The 24,687-nt window shown below is 39.3% G+C and overlaps 1 protein-coding gene across 2 annotated transcripts in view; it reads right to left on the reverse strand.

Annotated features, from left to right (window-relative positions):
• The window catches only part of CDH17 (cadherin 17), a 78,061-nt gene that overhangs the window by 7,419 nt on the left and 45,955 nt on the right, over positions 1-24,687 (reverse strand). For both annotated transcript variants that reach the window (XM_063726725.1, XM_054518674.2), the window contains 5 exons: positions 24,472-24,548; positions 22,368-22,559; positions 14,152-14,396; positions 11,001-11,131; positions 8,220-8,459 (listed from right to left, as the gene is read on the reverse strand). In XM_063726725.1, coding sequence (XP_063582795.1) covers positions 8,220-8,459; positions 11,001-11,131; positions 14,152-14,396; positions 22,368-22,559; positions 24,472-24,548 — 885 coding nt within the window. The remainder of the gene's footprint in view (positions 1-8,219; positions 8,460-11,000; positions 11,132-14,151; positions 14,397-22,367; positions 22,560-24,471; positions 24,549-24,687) is intronic.

Consider the following 24,687-nt stretch of genomic DNA (forward strand, 5'->3'; position numbering starts at 1 on the left):
GGGAATATGTGTGTCCAGTAACTCAAATTTTTCACCACTCTGCCAGTGTCCGTGAAAGCAAAAGCGAAAGCTCCTGTGAGTACTGACTTTTGGGTTACAAATTTTATCACATAGATTATTTTATAAACAGAATCTGCAGATAATGGGAATCGACTGTATGTGTCAGAAGATTGGAGAGTACCTGGGACTGAGTATCTGTAGACCTGATTCTGGGTTTCAAATCTGCTGCTTGTTAGCTATGTAATTGGGTAAGTCATAACATTTATAGGCCTCAAAATCCCTCTGAGTCCAGAAATAAGGGTATGCATGCTATTATACCTGGTTTTCACGGTATTTACCACCTTTTTTAAAATAGAAAATTGAGAGTACAAAAACACTAAACTTCAAATTTCTAAAAAAAAAATTTGATTTTGCTACAATTCACACTTATGCCCTCCCCATTCATATCTGCCAAATATCTGCCAAGAAATTTTCCCAAATTTGGGAAGATTTAAATATGCATATTTAAAAATTATCATGGCCCACCTAGACAAGATATAGTAACAGGGACCAGATTTACCGTTCCACCAAAAACAAGTAAAAGAACAAAAAATATGTGAAACCATGGGTTTAAAGATTTATATATTAGACAATGGACAGTGATTTCTGAAAGAAGGACAGCAAATGAGATAAATTTTATAATTGCCTCAGCTTACCACCCAAAGCAAATATCCAGGTATCAGTTGCAGGGAGCAGGAGCTCAGACAGAGCCCAGTGATGTCCCTGAGTTGAGGTGATGGAGCACAGGAGTAAGAGGAAGTCAAGGAAACTAGAATTTACAGAGCAGAGTCCCAGAGAGAGCTGCAAAGAGAATATGCACTAAAGAGATTTATAGAGGGGTCTCTTAAGGCTTTAGCTGAGTACTGATCAGTGTATGTATATGAAGGAACTACTCAAGGCTGGGGAAAGAACCACCTAAAAAGATTAGAGAACACAGAGCTCACAAAGAGCCAGGAATCATTCCTGGTTCCTAGAGCTAAAAATCTCATAGTTCATGTGCTACCGGGTAGAATACATAGAAGGCTTCACCTCACAAGTTTGAAAACATTAGCCCTAGAATAAATGCTGCCCTGGCCGTATCTAAGAAAACTTAAAAGCAACACATGAAAGCATCAAACTTTTTCCAAATAATCTAACTGTATTTCACAATAAAGTTCAAGAATATTTATGGGAATACAAAATATTCAGCATCTAAATGCTGGCATTTAATAAAAAATTTCCAGACATTCAATAAAAGAGAAAAATACGACCTATGAGAGAAAAGATCAATTGAAGCCTACCCAGAAATTATACATATTACATAAATAGTGGGAAAAGACATGAAAACAGTTATAATTATATTCTATATGTTCAAGAAGCTACAAGACTGAGAAGCGTAGATAGATACAGAACATTTTAAAAACCCAAGCTAATTTATAGAGGAAAACTACAAAGTTCGATATAAAAATAGACTAGGTTGGATTAATGGCTATAATATAGCCATTGAATATAGCAGAAAAAAACAGTAAACTTGAAGATATAGAAATAAAGCTATCCAAAAAGAAATAGAAAAAAAAGTAAGCTTTGAGACAACTTCAAGTGGCCTAATACATGTGTAATCGAATTCCTGAAAGCCAAGAAAGATAGTGGAGAGAAAAACATTTTTGATAAGACAATGGCTAATATTTTTTCCATGTTAGATGAAAACTCCAAATCCTCAGATCCAAGATGATCATCAAACTTCAGGGACAAGAAAAATGAATAAAACACCACCAAGGCAATATGAACATCAAATTACTTAAAAGTAATAAGAGAATATCTTAAAAGCACCCAGAGAAAAAAGAATACAAACATTCAATGGAACAAGGAAGACCCATAGTGGGCAGGGCACCCCCGGTGGCTCACGCCTATAATCCCAGCACTTTGGGAGGCCAAGGCAGGCGGATTACTTGAAGCCAGGAGTTTGAGACCAGTCTGGCCAACATGGAAAAACCCTGTCTCTACTAAAAATACAAAAAGTAGCTGGGCATCATGGTGTGCACCTGTAATCCCAGCTACTAGGGAGACTGAGGCAAGAGAATCACTTGAACCTGGTAGGCTGAGATTGTGCCACTGCACTCCAGCCTGGGCGACAGAGTAAGACTGTCTCAAAAAAAAAAAAAAAAAAAAAAGGGTGGTGAAATGCCTTTGAAGTACTGAAAGAAAAAATGTCTAAATACATTTAAAAGTGTTCTAGTCATGTTTTCTGGTTATGATGTAATTAAATTAGAAGTTAGAAAGGTATAAGGTATAGGAAATATTCCCAGAATATTTGGAAACTAAATAACACACTTCTAAATAACACATAATCACAAAAGAAATCTAAAGGGAAAACACAATGTATCAAATTTTGTGGGCCTGGCATGGTGGTTCACACCTGTAATCCCAGCATTTTGGGAGGCTGAGGTGGGAAGTCTCACTTGAACCCAGGAGTTTAAGACAAGCCAGAGCAACATAGTGTGACCCCCATCTCTACGAAAAATTTAAAAATAAAAAATTAGCCAAGTGTGGTGGCTCATACTTGTAGTCCCAGCTACTTGGGAGGCTGAAGCAGGAGGATCGTCTGAGCCCAGGAATTCAAGGCTGTAGCGAGCCATGATAACACCACTGCACTGCAGCCTGGGTGACTGAGGCCCTGTCTATTAAAAAAAAAAAAAAAATGCAGCTAATGTGACACCTAAGATAAATTTATAGCACTAAATGCCTGTTTAACAAAAAGATCTCAAATTAATGGCATCAGCTTCCACCTTAATGAAAACAGAACACGAACAAAAACAATGTAGGAAGAATAAAGGAAATAATAAAGATCTGGCCAGTGAAATATAAAACAAAAACAGAAAAAAAATCAATGAAACCAAAAGCTGGTTCTTTGAAAATATCAATAAAACTTCTAGCCAGATTATCAGGAAAAAAAGATAATTTGCCAATATCAGAATGAGGTGATATCACTACATATTCTATGGATATTAATAAAATATGAACTATACCACTACATTAATGAAATAGATGAGTTATTTGAAAGGTACAAGCTCAACCAAAAAGAAATATATAAATTGAATTTTTCTATATCTATAAAATTGAATTTGTATTTAAAACTTCTTTAAAAAAAAAAATATACCAGGCCCAGATAGCTTTACTGGCAAATTCTTTCAAACCTTAAGAAGAAATACTACCAATTTTATGCAAACTTGTCCAGATAATTGAAGATAAAGAGGTGGAATGCTTCCTCATTATACAAGGCAAAATATATAGAGAGACCAACATCCCTCATGAATATAGATGCAAAAATTAAGTTTTAGCAAATCCAACGATACATAAACATGGTAATATTTCATCACTAAGTAGGCTTTATCCCAGGAATAAGGTGATTTTTAGATTCAAAAGTTGATAATAACGCATCAATTAATAGGCCCCAAAAATCAAATCAGCCACATAGTCAATACATGGAGAAAAAGCACTTGAAAAATTTAATATCCATTTCCAATTTAGAAAAAAAAAAACCCTCACAAATAGGAATAAAAGTCAAAGTCCTAAATCTAATAAAGATCACCTACAAAAAAAAAACCTACAGCTAACATCATACTTAATGGTGAAAGGCTAAATGCTTTCTTCCTAAGATCATGAACAAGTCAAGTATTTCCACTCTTACTACCTCTATTTGACATTTCACTGAAGGTTTCAGCCAGTAATAAACAAAAGGCATACAGACTGAAAAGGAAGAAGTCATTATTCACAGACAACATGATTGTCTATGTAGAAAATCTATGAAATCTAAATAAGGTCAGCAAGCCTGTAGAATACAGATCAGCATACAGAAATCATTATATTCCTATATCTAGAAATATTTAGAAATTGAAATATTTAAAATATCAAAAATATGAAATGCTTAGGGAAAATTCTGTAAGAACTATACACTGAAAACTAAAACACATTGCTGAAAGAAATTAAAGAGCTAAATAAATGGAGACATATACCATGTTCATGAATTGGAAGACTTAATATATCAATTCTCCTCCAGATTCCCCAGTAGATTCAACACAATCTCAACAGGATTTTTTTGGTAGAAAGGAACAGGCTACATTCTAAAATTTATACAGAAATGAAAAAGACATAGAATGAAGGAATTTTGAAAAAGAACAAAGTCGGAAAAATTAATCTACCTGATTTCAAGCCTTATACAGCTACAGCAATCAAGACAATGTGTTATTGGTATAAAAATAGAAACAGATTGATGAAACAGAAAAATTCAGAAATAGATTTATGTATAGGTGGTCACTTGATTTTTGCCAAAGTTGTTAAGATAATTCAATGTAAAAAAGGATGTTTTAAACAAATGGTGTCAGAACAGTTAGATAGCTATATTAAAAACAATAAACTTTGGTCTTTACCGCACCCCCTATGCAAGCATATCTCAGCAATATGGGTTTGGTTCCAGACCACTGCAATAAAGCAAATAGCTCGGTGAAGCAAGTCACACAAATTTTTTGTTTTTCTACTGAAATAACAGCTTATACTATACTCTAGACTGTTAATAGCATTATACCTAAAAAAAAAAAAAAAAAAAAAAAACCCTAAACGTCCATACCTTCATTTAAAAGTACTTTGTTGCCAAAAAATGATAATGATTATCTGACCCTTCAATGAGTCATAATCTTTTTGCTGCGACTCATTTCCTGTCTCGGTGTTGGTGGTTGCTGAAGGCTGGGGTGGCTGTGGCAATTTCTGAAAATAAGACAACAATGAAGTTTGTTGCACTTATTGACTCTTCCTTTCATGAGAGAGTCCTCTATATAGCATGTGATGCTGGTTGATGGCATTTTACCCACAAGACAACATCTCTCAAAAATTGGAGTCAATCTTCTCAAACACTGCCACTGTTTTATCAACTATGTTTATGGAATATTCTAAATCCTTGCTTGTTATTTCAACAATGTTCATGGCATCTTCACCAGAAGCAGATTCCATTGTTCAAAAACAAACAAACAAACAAAACACATTGTTCAGTTGTAAGAAACAACTCTCATTCATTCCAGTTTGATCACGAGATTGCAGCAATTCAGTTACATCATCAAGGCTCCACTTCTAATTCTAGCTCTATTGTTATTTTCACCACATTTTCAGTGATTCCTCCACTGAAGTCTTGAACCCCTCAAAGTCACCCATAAGGGTTGGAATCAATTTCTTCCAAACTCCTACTAATGTGTATATTTCAACCTCCTCCCATGAATCACAAATGTTCTTGATGACATCTAAACTGATGAATCTCTTCCAGAAGCTTTTCAATTTACTTTGCCCAGATCCATCAGAGGAATTACTATCTAATAGCAGCTATAACGTTTTGAAATGTATATCTTAAATAATTTGAAAGTCAGAATTACTCCTTGATCTGGGGCCTGCAGAATGGATGCTGTGTCAGCAGGCATGAAAACAACATTCATTTCCTTGTACATCTCCACCAGAGCTCTTGAGTAACCAGGTGCATTGTCAATGAGCAGTAATCTGTTGAGAGGAATCTTTTTTGGGGGACAGTAGGTCTCAACAGTGGGCTTAAAATATTCAGTAAACTATGCTGTAAACAGATGTGCTGTCATCTGGGCTTTGTTGTTCCACTGACAGAGCACAGACAAAGTAGATTTAGCATAATTCTTAAGGACCCTAGTATTTTAAGAATGCTAAATTAGGGTTGGCTTTAACTTAAAGTCGCCAGCTGCATTAGCCGTAAAAAGAGCCAGCCTGTCCTTTGAGGCTTTGAAGCCAGGCATTTACTTCTCTAGCTATGGATGTCTAAGATGGCATTGTCTTCCAAAAGAAGGCAGTTTCATCTACGTTGAAAAGCTCGTTTAGTGTAGCCACTTTCATTAAGGATCTCAGATCTTCTGGATTACTTGCTTCTGCGTCAATTTGCTGCATCACTTTGCGCTTTGTTATGGAAATAGCTTCTTTCCTTAAACATCATAAATCAACCTCTGCTAGCTTCAAACTTATTCTGCAGTTTCCTCACCTCTGTCAGCCTTTACAGAATTGGAGAGTTAAGGCCTTGCTCTAGGTTAGATTTTGGTTTAAAGGAATATTGTTGCTGTTTTAATATTCTATCCAGACCACTCAAACTTTCTCCCTTAATGGCAATAAGGCTATTTTGCTTTTTTATTATTTGTGTTCACTGTAGGTTCACTTTTAATTTCCCTCAATAACTTTTCTTTTGCCTTCACAACTTGGCTAAGCATTTCATGCACAAGGCCTAGTTTTTGGCCAGTCTTGGCTATCAACATAACTTCCTCACTAAGCTAAATCACGTCTAACTTTTGATTTAAAGTGAGAGATGTGTGACTCTTCCTTTCACCTGAACACTTACATGCCATTGTAAGGTTATTAATTCGCCTAATTTCAATATTGTGTCTCAGGCAATAGGGAGGCCCAAGGACAGGGAGAGACATAGGGAAACAGCCAGTCTGTGAAGCATCAGAACGTACGTCGATGTCGCATTGACAGATTAAGTTTGTCGTCTTATGTGAGTGTGGCTCCTGGTGTCCCAAAATAATTACAATAATAACATCAAAGATCACTGATCAGCATAACAGATATAATAATGAAAAACTTTAAGAATTACCTAAATGTGACAGAGATACAAAGTGAGCACATGCTGTTGGAAAAATGGCACCAAGAGACTTTGTTGCCACAAACCTTCATTTTATTAAAAAAATGGAAGATCCATTGGGCACAATAAAGCAAAGTGCAATAAGACGAGGTATGCCTATACAAAAATTACCTTAAAAAGGCATAGAGCTAAATGAAAAGCTAAAACTATAAAATTTGGGAAATGAAAAAAACAGAAAACTTTAGGGACCCTAAGTTTGGCAAAAATTTAAGCATCACAACATACAAATCATGAATAAAACATGAAAAAAATAGATACCAAAATTTTTAAATTTGCTCTTTAAAAGACTTGCAAAATGAAAAGACAAGCCATGGCCTGGGAGAAAATATTTACAAAAGATATATATCTAAAAAAACACATCATCTATGTATATTAAAAATGCTTGCAACTCAGCAATAGAATCCAAACAGCCTAATTTTTAAAAAATGAATACAATATCTAACAAGACACTTCACCAGTGAAGATGGATGGCAAATTGCATATGAAAAGATGCTCAACACCACTAGTCATTAGAGAAATATAAATAAAACCATTATGAGATACTACTCCACGCCCACTGGAATGGCTAAAATTAAAGAGGCTGAGCACAGCAAGTGCTGGGAGAATGCTGAGCAACTGGACCTCTCACAAACTGGTGGGAATGTAAAATGTTAAGAACAATTTGGAAAGCATTTCAACCTTTCCTTAACAACTTAATCATATACCTCCCATATGACCCAGCCATTCCACTCCTCAGTATTTAACCAAGAAAACTGCAAATGTATGTCCCTACAAAATATTTGTTCACAAATCCTCACAGCAGCTTTGTAATAGCAAAAGTTGGAGTTACAATCAACAGCTGAACAGGTATAGTCATTCAATGGAATACTACCCTTCAATAATCAGGAATGAAGTACTGATGCATGTAACAACACTGATACATCTCAAAATAATGAGATGAAAGAAGCCAGACCAAAAAAAGTATGCATACTATACTATTCTATTTAGATGAAATTATTGAAAATGAAAACTATAGTAATGGAAAGCACATCAATGGTTGCCTGGGGAGAGGGGATGTGTGGGAAGCAGAGATTATAATAGGGCATGAAATATCTTCTGGAGGTGGTGGAAATGTTCATTGTCTTGATTGTGCTGATGGCTTCAGTGGTATTTACATGTAATCAATTCTCATAAAATTGTATACTTTGAATATATATATCTCAAGGTTTTAAAAATTTTTATAAAATCTGCTTTCCATCTGTCATTGAAAATTTTGCAAATGATGCTTAGGTCATCCAACTATTCATCTACACCAAGGGAATGGTGTGTGGTCATAATCTTTCCTCCCTTGAAAGCCTGGGGCTTTTTCCCCTCTGGAGTCCTTCCCTGTGCAAGCTTCCAAGGCATGAACTTCCCTCCTGGAGCGTGAGAGAAAGCTCTTTGCTGAGTACTGCAAACCCACCAAGTTAAATAAAACCTACTTTCATCATCCATCTGTGTTTTTTTCCATGTATTTCTGACAACTCACCATTGATTTTGGAAACTTCCCAGTCGTTTTGTAAGCTTCCATTGCCGAGGGAAAATGTAAAATGGGGACCCCGAAATAAGTGCTGATCATCATCAGTAGCCTCGAAAATGAGACTTCCAGGTGCACTGAGGGGATGGCAGAAGAACAAGCCCGTGTAGTCCTTGGCCAGCCTGGGAGGGTTGTCATTCACATCCGTAAGGATCAGGTGGAACTCTGATACAGAGCTCAAGGAAGACCCCCCTAAGGAATTGAATGATTGAAACATGGGATCAGTTCACTCATTTTCCTCTTAATAAGAAAGATTTCCCTTTCTTTAAAATTCGAGGAGTTAGGTACACTGAGATGCTAGAAAGATGAAAGGCTTTTAGAATCAAAGACCTAGTTTCATTACTGGTGAAAAAGTCTTACTGACCATCATAATAATAACTAAGATATATGTGCTAATATTTTACATATATTATTTCAAAATAATTGTGAAAACTGAGCTCAGAAGTTGTGTAACTTGCCCAAGGCAGAGAGGTTTTCAATCCAAGAGGTCTAACTCTAGCACTCACACCTTCACTTGCTCTTTAGCAGGCCTTAGGCACATTAGTAGAGTTTTCTAAGCTTATTTTCTTCAGCTGTGTGGCTTTGCGAGAATCCCACATATGAGTGAATGTTCTGGAAAATAGTAAAAGGATCCACAGACATTATTTACTATATGATAGGCATAAGAAACTTGGATCTGCAGCATAACCGGTTGGTAGCTATGTAATCTTGGGCAAGTTACTTAATTTCTCAGTGCTTTGGTTTCCTCGTTCATAGTATGTGGTCAATAATAGCACCTACCTTATAGTGTTGTATGAGGAGTAAGTTATTACACTAAGTGCTCAGTATGGGGCTGTCAGTGCAATGTAAACACTGACTGTTATCATGTCCTCCTCAACACCAGTCACAGACGTTGTTTCTACAACTTCTGACTCTGACCTTGTTTGATTCCAGTAATGTTTTCTTGCTCATTTCCAGTAACCCCTGTTTTCTTGCTTTTCTTCTCAACATCGTCTATGTCTATGGCTATACTTAACCAAAGAAGAAAAGGCCACTGTGTTCTTGAAGTTATTGTGTCTATTTATATCATGTCAGTGCCAAAAACTAAAAACAGAACAGGGTTTTGGACCCTGGTTTTGATTTCTGAAACTTCCAGAATGTGAGAAACTCTTGGGACACATCCAGAGTGAAGTTCTGATCCCCATGGTATGAGAAAGGGGTGTGCACAGCATAAAGGCTCAGCCAGAACCTGCCTGCTGCTTCACTAGGAGGTTTTAAATCAAGAGTTAAATGTATACAATGTGATAGCGGAATGTGCCTCACTCAAGCAAGAGACAGAAACAGAGGGCCTGTCCATTCACACACACCCTTCCCAAGCTGGCACACAGTTTTGCATTCTACCCTTTTTGGTTTGACTTGACTGAAGTAATTTTGTTTTTCTTAATCTTTCCACATGCAGGGGCCATTTTTACGATTCCTGTCTCTCTTCTCCATTTCAGCTCTCAACCCTGGGCCTCACATTTTGAAAGTTTTTTTTCTGGGCTGTGGTGGGGGTATCTAAAAACATATTTATTTAGTAATTTGTTTAATTCTCTTTTTTGGTAAACCTGCCAGATACATTTACTAGCTAATTAGAGACTGATCAACATTGGATCAACAGATTTCCTACTTGTATGTCTGAAAATTCCTTGAAAATGCAAAGAAACTCTTTGTTAGTTGCCAGGCTTATTATTGGGTAAATATACTATTTCTATGAGTTTATTTTTATTTAAAAAAAGTTCTCTGAAACTCCACACGTGGAGTCAGCAGGCAATATATATCACCACAACTGAAATAAGTAGGATACAAAGATTACACAGGAATGGCTCAAACATCCTGGGCTTTTCTGTCTTTCCTTTCAAAAGTTCACCTGATTTCGTCAAAACACAGATACCCTGGTTCACCCAAACCTATGGAATCAGAATCTCCAGGGGTGCACTCCTAGTGTCTATATTCAACAAGCTCCCCGGGGATTCTGACACACATCAAAGTAGAGAACATTTCATAAAACATTTTCTGCTTCAAAAAGGATGAGAGTTACAATTTAAGGCTGAAGGAGCAAGTGGTGGTCTACGTAAACAGGTAAGTGGTTTGATTCCACTCAGAGCTCCTGGGAGAAACCCACAACCACATTGGAAGAAGGGAGGTAGTTCAGCCAGGGACACAGAACTCTCTAGAAGAGGCCATAGCCCCTACAGGAAACCACAGAGTGAGCAGCAGCCCTGCTGGGGGCACAGGTGTTTTTCACCTTTAACAAAACCACAAAGGGGCTGGGCGTGGTGGCTCACGCCTGTAATCCCAGCACTTTGGGAGGCAGATCACCTGAGTTCGGAAGTTTGAGACCAGGCTGGCCAACATGGTGAAACCCTGTCTCTACTAAAAATATAAAAATTAGCCAGGCATGGTGGCAGGCGCCTATAATCCCAGCTACTCGGAAGACTGAGGCAGGAGAATTGCTTGAACCCAGGAGGTGGAGGTTGCAGTGAGTGGAGATCGCACCACTGCACTCCAGCTTGGGCAACAGAGCGAGACTCCATCTCAAAAAAAAAAAGGAAGATATGAGCACTCCCTTATATTTTGTACCCTTCTCACCCTTCCACTTTAAGGTTGTGATATTCTGGTGCTTTGGCCCTGTCAGTTTTCTTATCCTCCCTCCCATTTCAACTCATGTATCTTCTGATAATCTTTTTTTTTTTTTTTTTTTTTTTTGCTTACCTACTTCTGTGGCCACCACTTGTACCCGATATGGACTTCCAGCTTCTCTGTCCAATGGAGCCACACTAAAGATCTCACCAGTCACGTGGTCAATTTTAAGCCAACCTCTTGTGTCTCCCCTCAGTGAATAGCTTCATCAAATGAAAAGAGCAAAAGAAAGCCTGCATTACTTTGCATGAAAATGTGAAGCTAGTTCGTTCATCAACTAAATATGTTTGTGCATCCTTTAAATATGTTGTAAATAATATACGAATGATAATGCTGAGATTATAATTATCAGCCTTATTTGTCATTATCAGCATTATTTGTATATTATTTAAAACATATTTAAAGGGTCTATTATCTCCTATTATTAATGCTTTATTTGCATTTCATCTGTCTTCAGAAGGATTTGTTCATCCTTACAATGTGGTGTTTGTGCTTGTATTAGGAAGGGTATAGTTCACAACTTCTGGGGAAAGTAGTTAAACTTTTCTGGCAATCAAAGAATTCAAATTAAAGTAACCTGGAAGTATCTTTTAAAACCTCTTAGCAAACCACCCCATCTAGAAAATTTGAACACCCAGTGGTGGAAATGTTGGGCAAGATGGGTGGATACTCATAGACCCTGGTAACACAGTGAATTCCTCATCCAACAAACATCTATTGAGTGCTGAGGAAGATCAGGCAGTGGGCCAAGGGAGGAGGTCTCAAAAAGGTGCTCTTAGGCAAGTGAGATAGACAGATGAACAGTTGATTCCAGTAAAATGTGGTAAACACAACAGAGGGGGCCCTATGGAATCCAAGAGAAGTTTACAGGAATCAGCAAAGTCTTTCTGAAGTAGTAGATGTTAAAGGCAAGAAGAAGATGCTTCAAGCAGAAGGAAGAGTGTGAGATAAAGCACCAAGGTCCAAGGAACAGCATAGTGAGTGTGGGGTCAGGCATTTCAGCAGCGCTGGGGTATACATGGGAAGCAGAAGGTGGCAAAAGGTGAAGCCACAGAGATTTGAAGAGCCAGAACATAAGAAGCAATGAGCAGCCAGCCAACGATTTAAGAAAGAAGGTGACCTGGCCATATTTGTGTTTTCAACGGAGCTCATTGGTAGGTGTTTGGAAGATGAGGTTGAGACAGACAAGACTAGAACCAAAGGAAAACCAATGGTAGTCCTTTAAAAAGCAACACATCATAGTCATGAGGATGTTCATATCTTTAGACCAAATAATTCCACTCCTGGAAATGCTACCTAAAAAAACCCAATTTAACCAAAGTTTAAAAAGAATTACATGCATATATATCTATTTAAAACATTTTCTATAATAAAAAATACTGGAAGCAACCTACATATCAAAGGATAAGAGAATCATTAAAAAATTATGATGTGTTAATTTCCCACAATGATTTTTTTCGTATATTCCATATGCAAAACACTGTGTTAGGTTATATATATGGGTAACGAATATGAAACCCTTTATACTTGGGATTTCATCCTGAAAGAGACAGAATGCTTTGGAGGGTTTTGAAAGAGAAGTCAGATGATATGATTTACTTTTTTAAAAGGTCACTGACTGCAATTCAGTGAGTAGATTCACGGTGGGGTGGGGGATGGCAGGGGCAAGGACGAATCCAGAACAGACATGGTGGTGCCTTGGAGCAGGCTGGAAGCAGGGAGAAGCAGGTGGATTCTGAATATATTTCAATAAAAGAATCTATAATATTTGCTGGAGGATCGGATTCAAATCCACTGGGTGCTAATAGATTTTAAGTTTGTGGAGCTGGAGAATTAAATTACTCAGACCAACACTGGAGTCATCCTTAATTCTTAACAGACTTATTACTCATGTCTGAACTACTGATTATTCCTTACTCCTGAAACACTTTCTTCATTTGTCTTCTGGAATTGTACCTTACAGAACACCTCTTTCTCAGTCTGCCTTGCTAACCTCCTCTTCCTGACCTCAACTTAATGGTATATGTATCCTTTCCTTGTTTCATCACAGTAATTTTCTTACATGCCTTTATTTTTCCCACTGATAAACTTTTTATTCACGTCTTTGACCAATGATTTTTTATAGCATTTTCATGAAGGTAGGAACTTTTGTTAAATAAATGGTATAAAGATTAAAAACATTTTGTGTCTTCTCATAATTTTTGACTCAGTAGTATCTACACTAAACCATAGAGTATATCCCCTACTGTTCTTTCTTCTCTATAAAACTACAGAAGTAGTTAGAGTAAAACTGTAGGTGGTAACTTTGCTTCTCAATGATCAGATAAAGGTCTTAGAAGTGAATCCAAGTGCCTGAAAGACAACTCAATGGGAGGCAAGACTCCCTCCAGATATTTAGAGAAACTTAAGGAACTGTCTGTCATTCATAGCCACACGCATGATTTAAGTCATGCTGAAATATTTCTTATGCCATAGACAGGAGGTGTAATGTGCAACAGCAGCGAAAGATCTGAGTTCAAGTCTTATTAACTACATGATCTTAAAGATTTTATAGATATTATACAGATATATACAAACATATTTCTTAAGCAAATTAATCATCATTGTACTTTTTAAGGCAAATCTGTGTGGGTCTTATTGAACTGAAAAAAAGGAATTGCTAAGATGGAAATATTTACACATTTTGTTTAGCCACCTCAGCCAGAGCCCCAGCTTCTCCAGGGGTGCCCTAGATCAGCTCTTTGGAGCCAAGGAACCTATGTATCTACATCCAGAAGATTCCCTCAGCCCTGTAAGTTGGCATGGTCTGTCCAATTGGGCTTTGTTCTCTGTCTAGAACTCCAATACACCTTTAAGGCTGGAACCCTTTCCTAAACCCCAGCCTAGATAACTGGCTTAGACACAGGGCCTGGTTCTTCTAGTGTCTCAGAGGTGAACCTCACCTCCTGAACCATCCAGCTCTCAGCTGGAACCTGAAGCTCATGGACTGGAATGGAACCTCACGCTGCTTCCACTTGTCTGAGCCTAGATGGTTAGTGATGAACCACCATCCCTTGGAATGCACCCAGGGTGTTGACACCTTCCTAAACCAAGGCCAAGTTCATCATTGCTGGGTATGCTGTGAGGGTCAGCCCTGGAGTCAGTGCAGGCCAGCTCCTCCTCCTCCTCCGCACTGGTTTTGGTGACCACGCAGCCAGGCCTGCCCAGTATTGTTGCCCTTTACCTTATGTCCAGACCTTCTGGATCCTTGGCAGTCACATTGCCCACTTTAGTGCCTATAGCTACATCCTCACTGACTTTCGCTTGGAATATGTGTTGGGAAAATTGAGGTGCTTCATTCACATCTGTCACAATAAGCATGAACTTGGCCGAAGAACTTGCATTGTATGTCACACCAGACACTAGAGGCTCAGGATTTTCTGCTTTGAACACAATGTTGGAAACAGCTGCTGTTTCAAAATCAAGAGGCTGTGTAGGAGAGAGAGAGAAAATTAATTTTGGGGTGATTAGCTCCCTTAAAAGATTCATTCCCTATGCTTCTTAAACTCTCATATATTCAATATATGATATTGGGAAAACTGGATATCCACATGTAGGAGAATGAAATTAGACTATCTCATACCATATATGAAAATCAGTTCAAAATAGATTACAGACAAAACATAAGACCTAAAACTACAACACCACTAGAAGAAAACATAGGAGAAAACTCTGATATTGGTCTTGGCAATGATCTTTTCCTATTATTTTTATTTTTGAGATGGAGCCTCATGCTCTGTCAGCCAGCCTTGAGCCTTGAGTGCAGTGGCGCGATCTTGGCTCGCTGCAAGCTCCCCCTCCCAGGTTTGTTCAAGTGATTCTCCTGCCTCAGTCTCCCAAGTGGCTGGGATTACAGGCACCCTCCACCACGCCCAGCTAATTTTTGTTCTTAATAGAGACAGGGTTTCACCATGTTGGCCAGGCTGGTCTCAAATTCCTTACCTCAAGTGATCTGCCTGCCTTGGCCTCCCAAAGGGCTGGGATTACAGGTATGAGCCACCATGCCTGGCTGGAATAGAAGTTTATCTGACTCTCAGTTCTAGAGGCTGGAAAGCCTAAGAACATGGCACCAGCATCTGTTGAGGACTTTGTGCTGTGTTATCCTATGACAGAAGGGCAAACCATCTCACGAGATAGAGAGAGGAAACTTACCCTTTTATTTTTAGTAGAATGGGGGTTTTGCCATGTTGTCCAGGCTGGTCTCAAATTCCTGACCTCAAGTGACCCGCCCACCTCAGCCTCCCAAAATGCTGAGATTATAGGCGTGAGCCGCTATGCCCAGCCTAGCAATGATCTTTTAGGTGTGACCCCAAAAGCACAGACTACAAAAGTAAAAATAGACAAATGGGATTGCATCAAACTAAGAAGCTTCCACATAGCAAAGGAAACAGTGAAGCAGCAACTTACAGATCAGGAGAAAATATTTGCAAATACACATTAGAAAAAGGATTAATATAAAAAATTTGTAAGGAACTCAAACAACTCAGTAGCAAGAAAACAACCTGTTTAAAACATAGGCAAAGGACCTGAATAGTCATTTCTCAAAAGAAGACATACAAATAGCCAACAGGTATATGGAAAAAAATGCTCATTACTAATCATCAGAGAAATGCAAATTAAAACCCCAATGAGCTATCACCTCATACCTGTTAGAATGACTTATCAAAAAGACAAAAAACAAACATTGGTGAGGATGTGGAGAAAAGGGAACCCTGTACACTGTTGGTAAGAAAGTAAATTACAATAGCCATTGTGGAAAACAGTAAGGAGGAAACTCGAACAATTAAAAATAGAACTACCATACAATCCAGAAATCCCACTACTGGGTATATAAAGTCAGTATGTCAAAGAGATATCTGCGCTCCTATGTTCACTGCAGCATCATTCACAATAGCCAAGACATGGAATCAGCCTAAGTGTCAAACAACAAACAACTGGATAAACAAAATGTGGTATATATATATGTGTGTGTGTGTATATATATATGTATATATATATGTATATATATGTATATATATGTGTATATGTGTATATATGTATATATGTGTATATATGTATATATATGTATATATATATATACGTGTATATATATATACACACACACACACACATATACACACACACACAATGAAATACTGTTCAGCTTTAAAAAGGAAGGAAGTTGCATCATTTGTGATAACATGGATGATCCTAGAAGATACTATGGTAAGTGAAATAAGCCAGGAATGAAAAGACAAATACCACATGTTCTCACTTGTATGTGGAATCTAAAGGTGTTGAACTTAGAGAGTAGAATGTTGGTTACCAGGAGCTGGGGCATGAGGAGATTGGGGAGGTGCTGGTAAAACATGCAAAATTTCGGTTAGAAGGAATGAGTTTAAAAGATCTATTGTACAACGTGGTACTATAGTTAACAACAATATAGTGTATATTTTAAAATCACAGAGAGTAGATCTTAAGTGTTTTCATCACAAAAAATGATAAGTATGTGAGGTAATGCAGATGCTACTTAGCTCTAATTAGTCATTCTACAATGTATGCATATTTCAAAACATGTCCTCCTATACAATTTTTGACAATTATAAACAAGACAAACTTTCATAGCAGTGGTTCTCAATCGAGTGTCAGCAAAAACCTTCTCAGAATGATTACAGAGCCATGAAAGAGTCTTTTCTGCAGGTCTTACCAGAGCTTGCACTACACTAATATGTCTTAGAAGAGGAACTGGAACATGGAACTCCTCAAATTTATTTAACTGTGGGACATTTCATTTATTCAACAGAAATGTATTGATTCTCCCAAGATATTCTCAGGTGACAGCTTTGGAAATGCTTACATAGAGATTTCCATTTTTTATGGGAAATGATTTTCCAAGGGCCTCAAAACTCAAGCCCCCAAATCAAAGATTTTAAACTCATGGAGGATGGGAGAGAGAAACAGAGATGACAGATGATCTGCTGAGGACATGCCAGATGGAACCAGGAATGAACATCAAGAAACCAATTGTGGTTTCACATGAGGCAGAATTTAACAGGGCTACTCAAGAGTACTCTCCCTCTTCAGGAATGGGCTTACTGCTGTCTTCTCTGTGTCAGCTTCCTGATCCCTACATTCCATCCTCAAACTGACAAGCTGCACATCCTCTGCAGTCTCATAGCACCTAATAGATCTAAGTGTTGATGTATTTTAAATCTTCATTGACCCTAAGCTCCATGAGAGGAAGAACTGCATCATATTCATCTTTGCTTCTCATCTCTTCCCTGACACATAGTGCCCACAGTGGGCTGGTCAGGAACTACAAAGACCAGGAAGGCCTGGTCCTTGAGGGCCTCCATGGAAAGGAGATTCTGGAGAACATCCCCACCTTCCAGAACCCCCTTTCCCCCATGCATGCACCAACATACACCATCACGACTCACTCTCTAGTTCATAAGTGCTGTGGGACAATTTTTCACACAGAAGGGTGGGAACTGTGTGTGAAGACTCGGGGTTGAGATAGAAGAATCAACTGAAATTTGTTCAAATACATAAGAGATAAAATCATGTAAGCCAGCTACGTGTGAAAAAAAGAGGTTGTTCATAGTGATAAGCACCCACTGTCTGCAGGGCCTGGCCCTCGTCGACCTCGTGACATGGTCCAATACACGTCACATGGTCCATGGTTCAATTAGGGCTTCTCCCCCTGAAGTAGAGGTGGGGAGAACAAGCCGGAGTTTCTGACTCACAGGACCCACTCCCAGTCTCAGGGGATGACAGAACTGTCCAGTTGAGATAAAAGCCTAGTAGACCAAGCAGGAAGGCAGCAGCCCCCAAAATGAGCCTGTGATGGGGACAAAGGACACAGCTCTCTGTTCCTATCCAGTCCAGCAAAGTCTGGGACCAGGCAGGCAGCACAGTTGTCCATACGCTCAGACAGAGCACGTGCATCCATCCTCACCACCAAGCAGGTCCTAAGCACCCTCCCTGGCTTTTCCTCATCCCATCACTGTGGCCCAAGAGGCAATGGTTTAAAGAAATGAGACACTGTGTGTGCAACTGAGAAGCAGCCTGTATTACCAGAAGAGAACATGCAAGGCTGACAGTGGAAAGAGAAGACTGTACGATGAGCTGAGGAGTTGGAACTTCATCCTTGACTAACAAGGTCAGACCTGTGTCTTAGAAAGATAACTCCAGGAGCAGCTGCCTGGGGGATGGATTCGAGGTGATCCACATTGGGGCAGGAAGACTAGCTAGAAGGCAGTGTCAGTGTACCCTAAACACTGGATGGAAGAACAATGAAAAGCAGCAGCCTGCCATTGAGGACTCTATCCGCATAACTTCCACACCTGGAAAAACATCAAACCAAATCTTCTGGAGAAATCATTATAAATGGAAGATGCTAAATTAGCAAATGGTAATCAGCAGAGCTGAGCCAAGAACAAGCCTTGTCCAGCCATGTGCATTGTGTTTCATGACCTGGGGATATGACCGTGAGGCCAAGTCAAGAGACCCATCACTGCCTCTTGGAACGGCCTCAGTCCCATCTGGCAAGACATATTCAAGTTAACTGAAAAAACCTGCTCATACCACGATTCCTTTTGTGCACACAACTGCCTGAAAGGTCAAACCTAGTGATTTAGATTCACCCTGGAGGCAAAGAAAATGCTGAAGGAGAGGGATTGAGACTGGGATATTTACCATTTTCACTAGCGATCACTGATGATATCAAAGTGTGCACATTAGTTTTCCAGATGACATTTGGTCTGGTTAAAAATAGCTAGTGAACTGAGAATTCAAAAGGATCAGCCATAGTAGAGAAGTGACAAAATTTGCAAGTTAAAATAAGGCAGAACCCTGAATTTCAAGAAACAGGATCTCAGGAGAGTTATTGTTGAGCCAGGCAGGGCTCAAAGAAATAGCTTTCCTGCTCATGACACACGTTTGGCCCCAAAAGCATGATAACCAACCACACGAGAGGCTGGAGCTTGGGCAGCAGTAAATACAGAGCAGGGAGCATTTCTGATAGTTGTTTAATCTGAAGGATTGCTTTGGGCACTTGCCAAAATTACTCATTTCCAGGCTTTCCCCTTGAGAGGCTGAGGCCGCAGTCCTCAGTATGCACCATTTGACTCTTGAATTAGGCAAGTTTGGCCCCCTTAGGCAACAGGGGAAAGCATACCTGTCCACAGGTAGAATCCTAGCTCTAATTAATTAGAATCAAGTGATGCCACATGTTTAAGTTTGCAACCTGCTGGATGCTGTGTTAGGAACTATATACATACTTTTGCATTTAATTCTTCAACATCCTTACTAGAAAGGTGCTACCATTTTACCCATTTTTACAGATTGGAAAACTGGGGCCTGAGAGGTTACATCATTTGGTCAAGGCCACAAGCTAGTAAGAGACAACACCAGGACTCACAGAAATTATTTCCTGAGAGGAGCTGGAGGCCTGGAGTCAAGTTCTCGGCTCTGCCATCACCAGAAGGCCTGACTGTACCTTGCTGTGGGCCTGAATTTCTGCCTCCCTCAGAATCAGTGGGAGAAGCAAGAGAGTTTATGCAAACAAACTATAGTTGCCACATATGAGTCCCTCGGTGAATTTTACCTGTGATTAGCACATTTGTAATTCAGATGAACTGTTAATGATATAATTGTGATTAACAAACTTAAACTTTTAAAAATTATTAACACAGTGGTTCAAAACAGCGGTAGTCCCTTGATGGCTTAATAGGCAAGGACTTAGAAGACAAAGCCATACATAAAAAACTAAATTATATAGTCTATAAAACACTTCAATAACAAATAGTATGGCTACATACATTTGTTATATTTTTATTCTCTATCCTAGTGGGGAATTGGCTAACATTTGGTGTATCCTAATCAAGAATCCACAGCCCAGGGTTGGTTGTTGCTTAGCATCTGAAAGAACCTAATCCGAGATCTATATCCCAGAGGTAGCTATGATAGTCCTTCAGCCAACACTATCTCAATCAGAACTAGAAGGTTTGTTAATTAGCAAAGTGATCTTACAAATAAATTTTCTTGGTGATATGAGTGGTGTCCAAGATATGCACTTTGGGCCACGCACAGCGGCTCAAACACCGGTAATCCCAGCAATTTGGGAGGCTGAGTCAGGTGGATCACTTGAGCCCAGGAGTTCAAGACCAGCCTGGGCAACATAAGGAGAACCCCATCTCTACAAAAATAAAAAATTAGCTGGGTGTGGTGGCACACGCCTGTGGTCCCAGCTACTTAGGAGGCTGGGGTGGGAGGATTGCTCAAGCCCAGGAGGTTGAGGCTGCAATGAGCTATGACTGCGGCACTGCATCTGTCTCAAAAAAAAGATGTGCTGTTTGGTTACAAGTATAGTGTATCCCTTAGTCACTGTGAACAGGAGTATAGATATCTGGCCTGGCCAGCAGATTATACCCTGCAGAGTTCCAGGGCTCAGTTCTGTTCTGCCAGTTATCGCCTGCCTCTGGATGGTTGAACAAATCCACTTGCTCAAGGATAGTTATCACAGTGCCCAAGGGACAGAGAGCTGGGATGTCATAGGCCTAAAGCACAGGTTGGATGATCACTTATGTGTCTGCTTGTTCATAATTGTATATGGGACAGAATTCATTTATTCATTAAGTCAAGCAATATTTATTGAACCTCTAATATATGCCAGGAGACATAATAGACACTTGAAATAGAACCACATATAAAGTAAGGATGTGACAAAGAGTTTGGTCAGAGGCTTATTCTACTGTAGCATGCCTCTCGTGTCAGGTTGTGAGGGAGGATACTTATAGCTCTCACCCACAGCTAATCATTGAGATAGGTGCCAATATCTCCCTAAAAGGGCCCATTAACCACAAATGGCCAAGTTAAACTGCTGTTCAAAAAAAGACGACATATGGGCCTTGTTCATACTGGGATGGATAGGCCTCTATCTTCCCTTAGATTTCTAGAGAGCTCTGGTCCTGCAAAAGGATAAAAGAAAGCTGCCCCCATCACCTGCAAAGGAACACACCAACCCACTGCAAGCTCTGAAAACTGCCCTTTCGTTTATCCTTTCTTTCTGTGGTTTTCTCTCTCCATGTAGACTGCTGTGAGCACAAGGGGAGGTTGTCATGGTACCTTTTCCAAATGTCCGACTCACACACAAGGCTAAGGCTTTGAGCTGGTCCACAGCAACCTCTCTGCTGAAATGCAGCAGGGCCCTTGGTTCAAGCCGGAATGTTTGGTAACAATGGGATCAGAATTCCAAGGCTCTGTCCCAGGGCTTGCTTCAGCACTAGTGCTTTTTTTTCTGTGCTTCTGTCCATTTTCTGTGAAATTATTCTACTTTGTCTTCATTTTTAGCCTCTTTCAGTTTTCTTTTATTCTGGCTCAAAACTGTACTCCAGAGCTTTCTTTTGCAGCTGCCAGCACACTGCACTGCAAACCTTAAACAATTAGCCACCCTTGCAGATTCTCTCTGGCCCTTTTTAACAGGGAGGTTTCACTCTCTTTCCTAGGAAAGTATCTTAACTGTAAGTACATTGGATGGCATTGAGTGCTGCTTCCAATTGAGTCATCTGGTAAACCCATGACATGCTCTAAACACAGATGAGGCAGCCACAGAGAAAAGAGTCAAGATTCAGGTATACATGGCAGGGGACAGGAGTAGATTGAGGGAGGGTTGGGAGAATCCTGTACAAAGTGACAGGAACCAAGGTAATTAAGACTCTGACTCCAGATTATCCAGTCCTTACAGAGGGAGAGACAGAATGAGAGCCCGTGGGCTTAGCAAGACAGTAAAAGGTGAAAGTAAAGCAGCGGGGAGGGGGATTTAAAAGAAACTTGTCTATTAAACCTTGGAAGGAGACCCAGAAGTTTCATTATTCAAGAGGTATCTCTGCCTGGCACATTAGAATAAAGGCTTTACAGCCTAAAAGGCTCATGGGGTCATCCAACCCAACTCCTCACATTTGCAAAGGGGGAAGTGAAAGCGAGGCCCTGAGTGCCACTCTCGGACCCTAACAGCGTTGCTAGATTTAGCAAATAGCAAATAAAAACATAGAACACCAAGTTCGATTTGAGGTTCAGATAAATAACAAACAAGTTTTTAGTGTAAGTGAATCCCAAATATTGCATGGAACACACTTACACTAAAAAGTTGTTCATCCTGCATTTTTATATATTTTATGTGACATTACCTCCCTGCAAAAGTTACTTGGCTAGCTAGCGGCAGAGCCAGGTCTAGAATCCTGATTTTCCGTCCGTCAGGAAGACAGGAACGACTGAGAAGAATCCAGAAATCCAGGATCCCATCACCATGCCTGAGAGATGGCTGCTAATACATCACCTCTGCTTATAGATCCTCACACTGTCATTAGTAAATTAACCCACAAACAAAGACAAATTATATTAAATAAATGGGCTATTTACCTTTTTAATTATGACATATCCGGTGTTGGTGTGGGGATCTGTGTCAACCCCCAGGCGTCCCTCACTGTCTCCCTTTGTGACATGATACAGAATTTTAGAACTCCCAGTAAATGGCTCATCAGCATCAGTGGCCTGGATGGTTAAGATGGTGGACCCAACGTTTGTGTCTTCAGCAAGAGTCAGGTTTCCATACTAAGGAGAAAATGGAGAACGAAACAATGAGAAGGTCTGCTGTCATCAAAGCCAAAGGACAAACTTATCTCTCTGGTTTCAGAATAGACACAAGTCATAGTTTTCATCAATCTTCATGCAGCATGTTTTTTCCTATTGATGAATATATTGCAGTTGATTTTAACATCAGTCATACTCATGAGCTGATATCCATTGTATCAAAGAACGCAATATCTCAGAGAGCTACTGGTAGGATTCTAAAACAAATTCCCCCTCCCATATCCAATTTGTTTAATAACTTAATTATTGTAGTAGTAATGATACAAATAGCCACCATGTATTGAGTATCTATCAGATGGTAGGCACTTTATATACATTATTTAATTAATTCTTAAATCAACCAATGAATAGAGGTTGATTAAAAGCTTGAACTTTAGAGTTAAACAGACTGAATATGAATCGTAGGCTTGCTTCTTATTAGTTGAGTGGCTTGAAGCAAGTTACTTCACTTCTTTAAGTGTCAGTTTCATCATCTGTCCAATGGAGACAATAGTAATAGAACCTACTTCATGTTTGCTGTGGGCATTAAGGGAGACAATGCATGTAAAGCTCCTAAATTCTTGGCACATAGTAAGTGCTCAATAAAGCAACAAAACACCTTACGGAGTAGTTATGTTACCATCTCCACTTACGAGGAGCAAAGGCTTGGAGAAGTAAAACCCACCAAGGGTCACACAGCTAGTGGGTCAAAAGGATTGGGATTCAAAGCCATGTCTGTGCAACTCCAAAGCCTGTGCTCTTGAACACTGGCCTAGACCATCTCCCACTCCACTGAAAATCCCCCAGATTATCTCTCTTGGCATTAGGATCCTAAAGAAGGTTATAAGTAGGTCTCAGAAGAGAGGACCACAGCATTGAAAGAAGCAGGTTCACTCTCTGTAGCCAGAGAAGTATTTAAGCTCTGAGACCTCAAGTGCAGGATTCTTACCCTCAATCTAAAAAACACTGTCTCGGTAAAAGGCAAGGAGGTCACAAAGTTAGGGAAGGATCAAAAGCCCAAGAGAACGGAGGCTGAGAAGAAATAGGTTATTTGATGCCTGCCGAACCTCAGTGCCTGTTATACAAGACATATCCACTCACACCTCTTCCCACTCCTAGCCCCCTCATAAATCAATTCCCTTCTTTGTTACAGCCTTGTCCCTATTTTGATTTATGAACATCATCACAGGGCTCTGGGCTGCCTCATAACTGACTTCAAAAATAACAGTCTAGTCAAATAGGCTTCTTGCTCCTTCAAAATAAATAGAGACTTCCCTCCTTAGGGAAACAATGATAAAGTCATCACCAAGTCTGAACACCCTATCAATGACAAGAAAATAGTAATTTGCATTTTTCTTGAGGTTCTAAATTGACTTTTTTCTTTCTGTCCAGTTCTAATTCTCTCAAATGTCTTGGGCACATTTTTCTTTGGCTTAAGTCAGAGATTTATTTTTTCTTCTCCCTTTCTCTTACCCAATTATTACAAATTAAATTGCCAATATTCCAAATATTAAATTTTTGGCTAAAAATGCTTGAGACCTAGCAGTAAATCTATTTATTGTCCTAACACAAAAAAATATGTATAATGACAAAGCCGCCATTCAACTTTTTTCAATTTGACAAAGATTGTGGTTGTTGTTTTTAAGCAGCCCTTGGAATAAATGAGCTATTGGCAGGAGTTTATAAATGAATGTTCCCAGACACCTATAATAGTAAATGTTACTGTTCCCCAAAGATTTCCACTGAAGATGGCATCTGGGTTATTGGTGCACTGACCAAGGTTACCTGTTAAGTCTGGCACTTTTCCTAGCTACTGTCTGTGTCTTTATCCCAGAAGAAAGGGTCAAGTAAAATGAACAAAGTAAAGAAAAAACAAATAATGACAACTACTCACATCTGATTTTTCAAAGATGGGGATCTGATCATTGATATCAATAACGTTGATTTGCACAAAACAAAAGGTCTTGAAATCTGAAAACCAAAGTCATATGTCATAGAAATTTTCACTGAAAACCATGCATTAATATCAGAAATCTGCAAGAAAATACTTGGAAGTGAAGTGACAGCCATAGCCACAATTTTGCAATTGACATGCAATTTGTGCAGAGAG

Source organism: Pongo abelii, chromosome 7, assembly GCF_028885655.2.
Source record: "Pongo abelii isolate AG06213 chromosome 7, NHGRI_mPonAbe1-v2.0_pri, whole genome shotgun sequence".
In the NCBI taxonomy this organism is placed as follows: Eukaryota; Metazoa; Chordata; class Mammalia; order Primates; family Hominidae; genus Pongo; species Pongo abelii.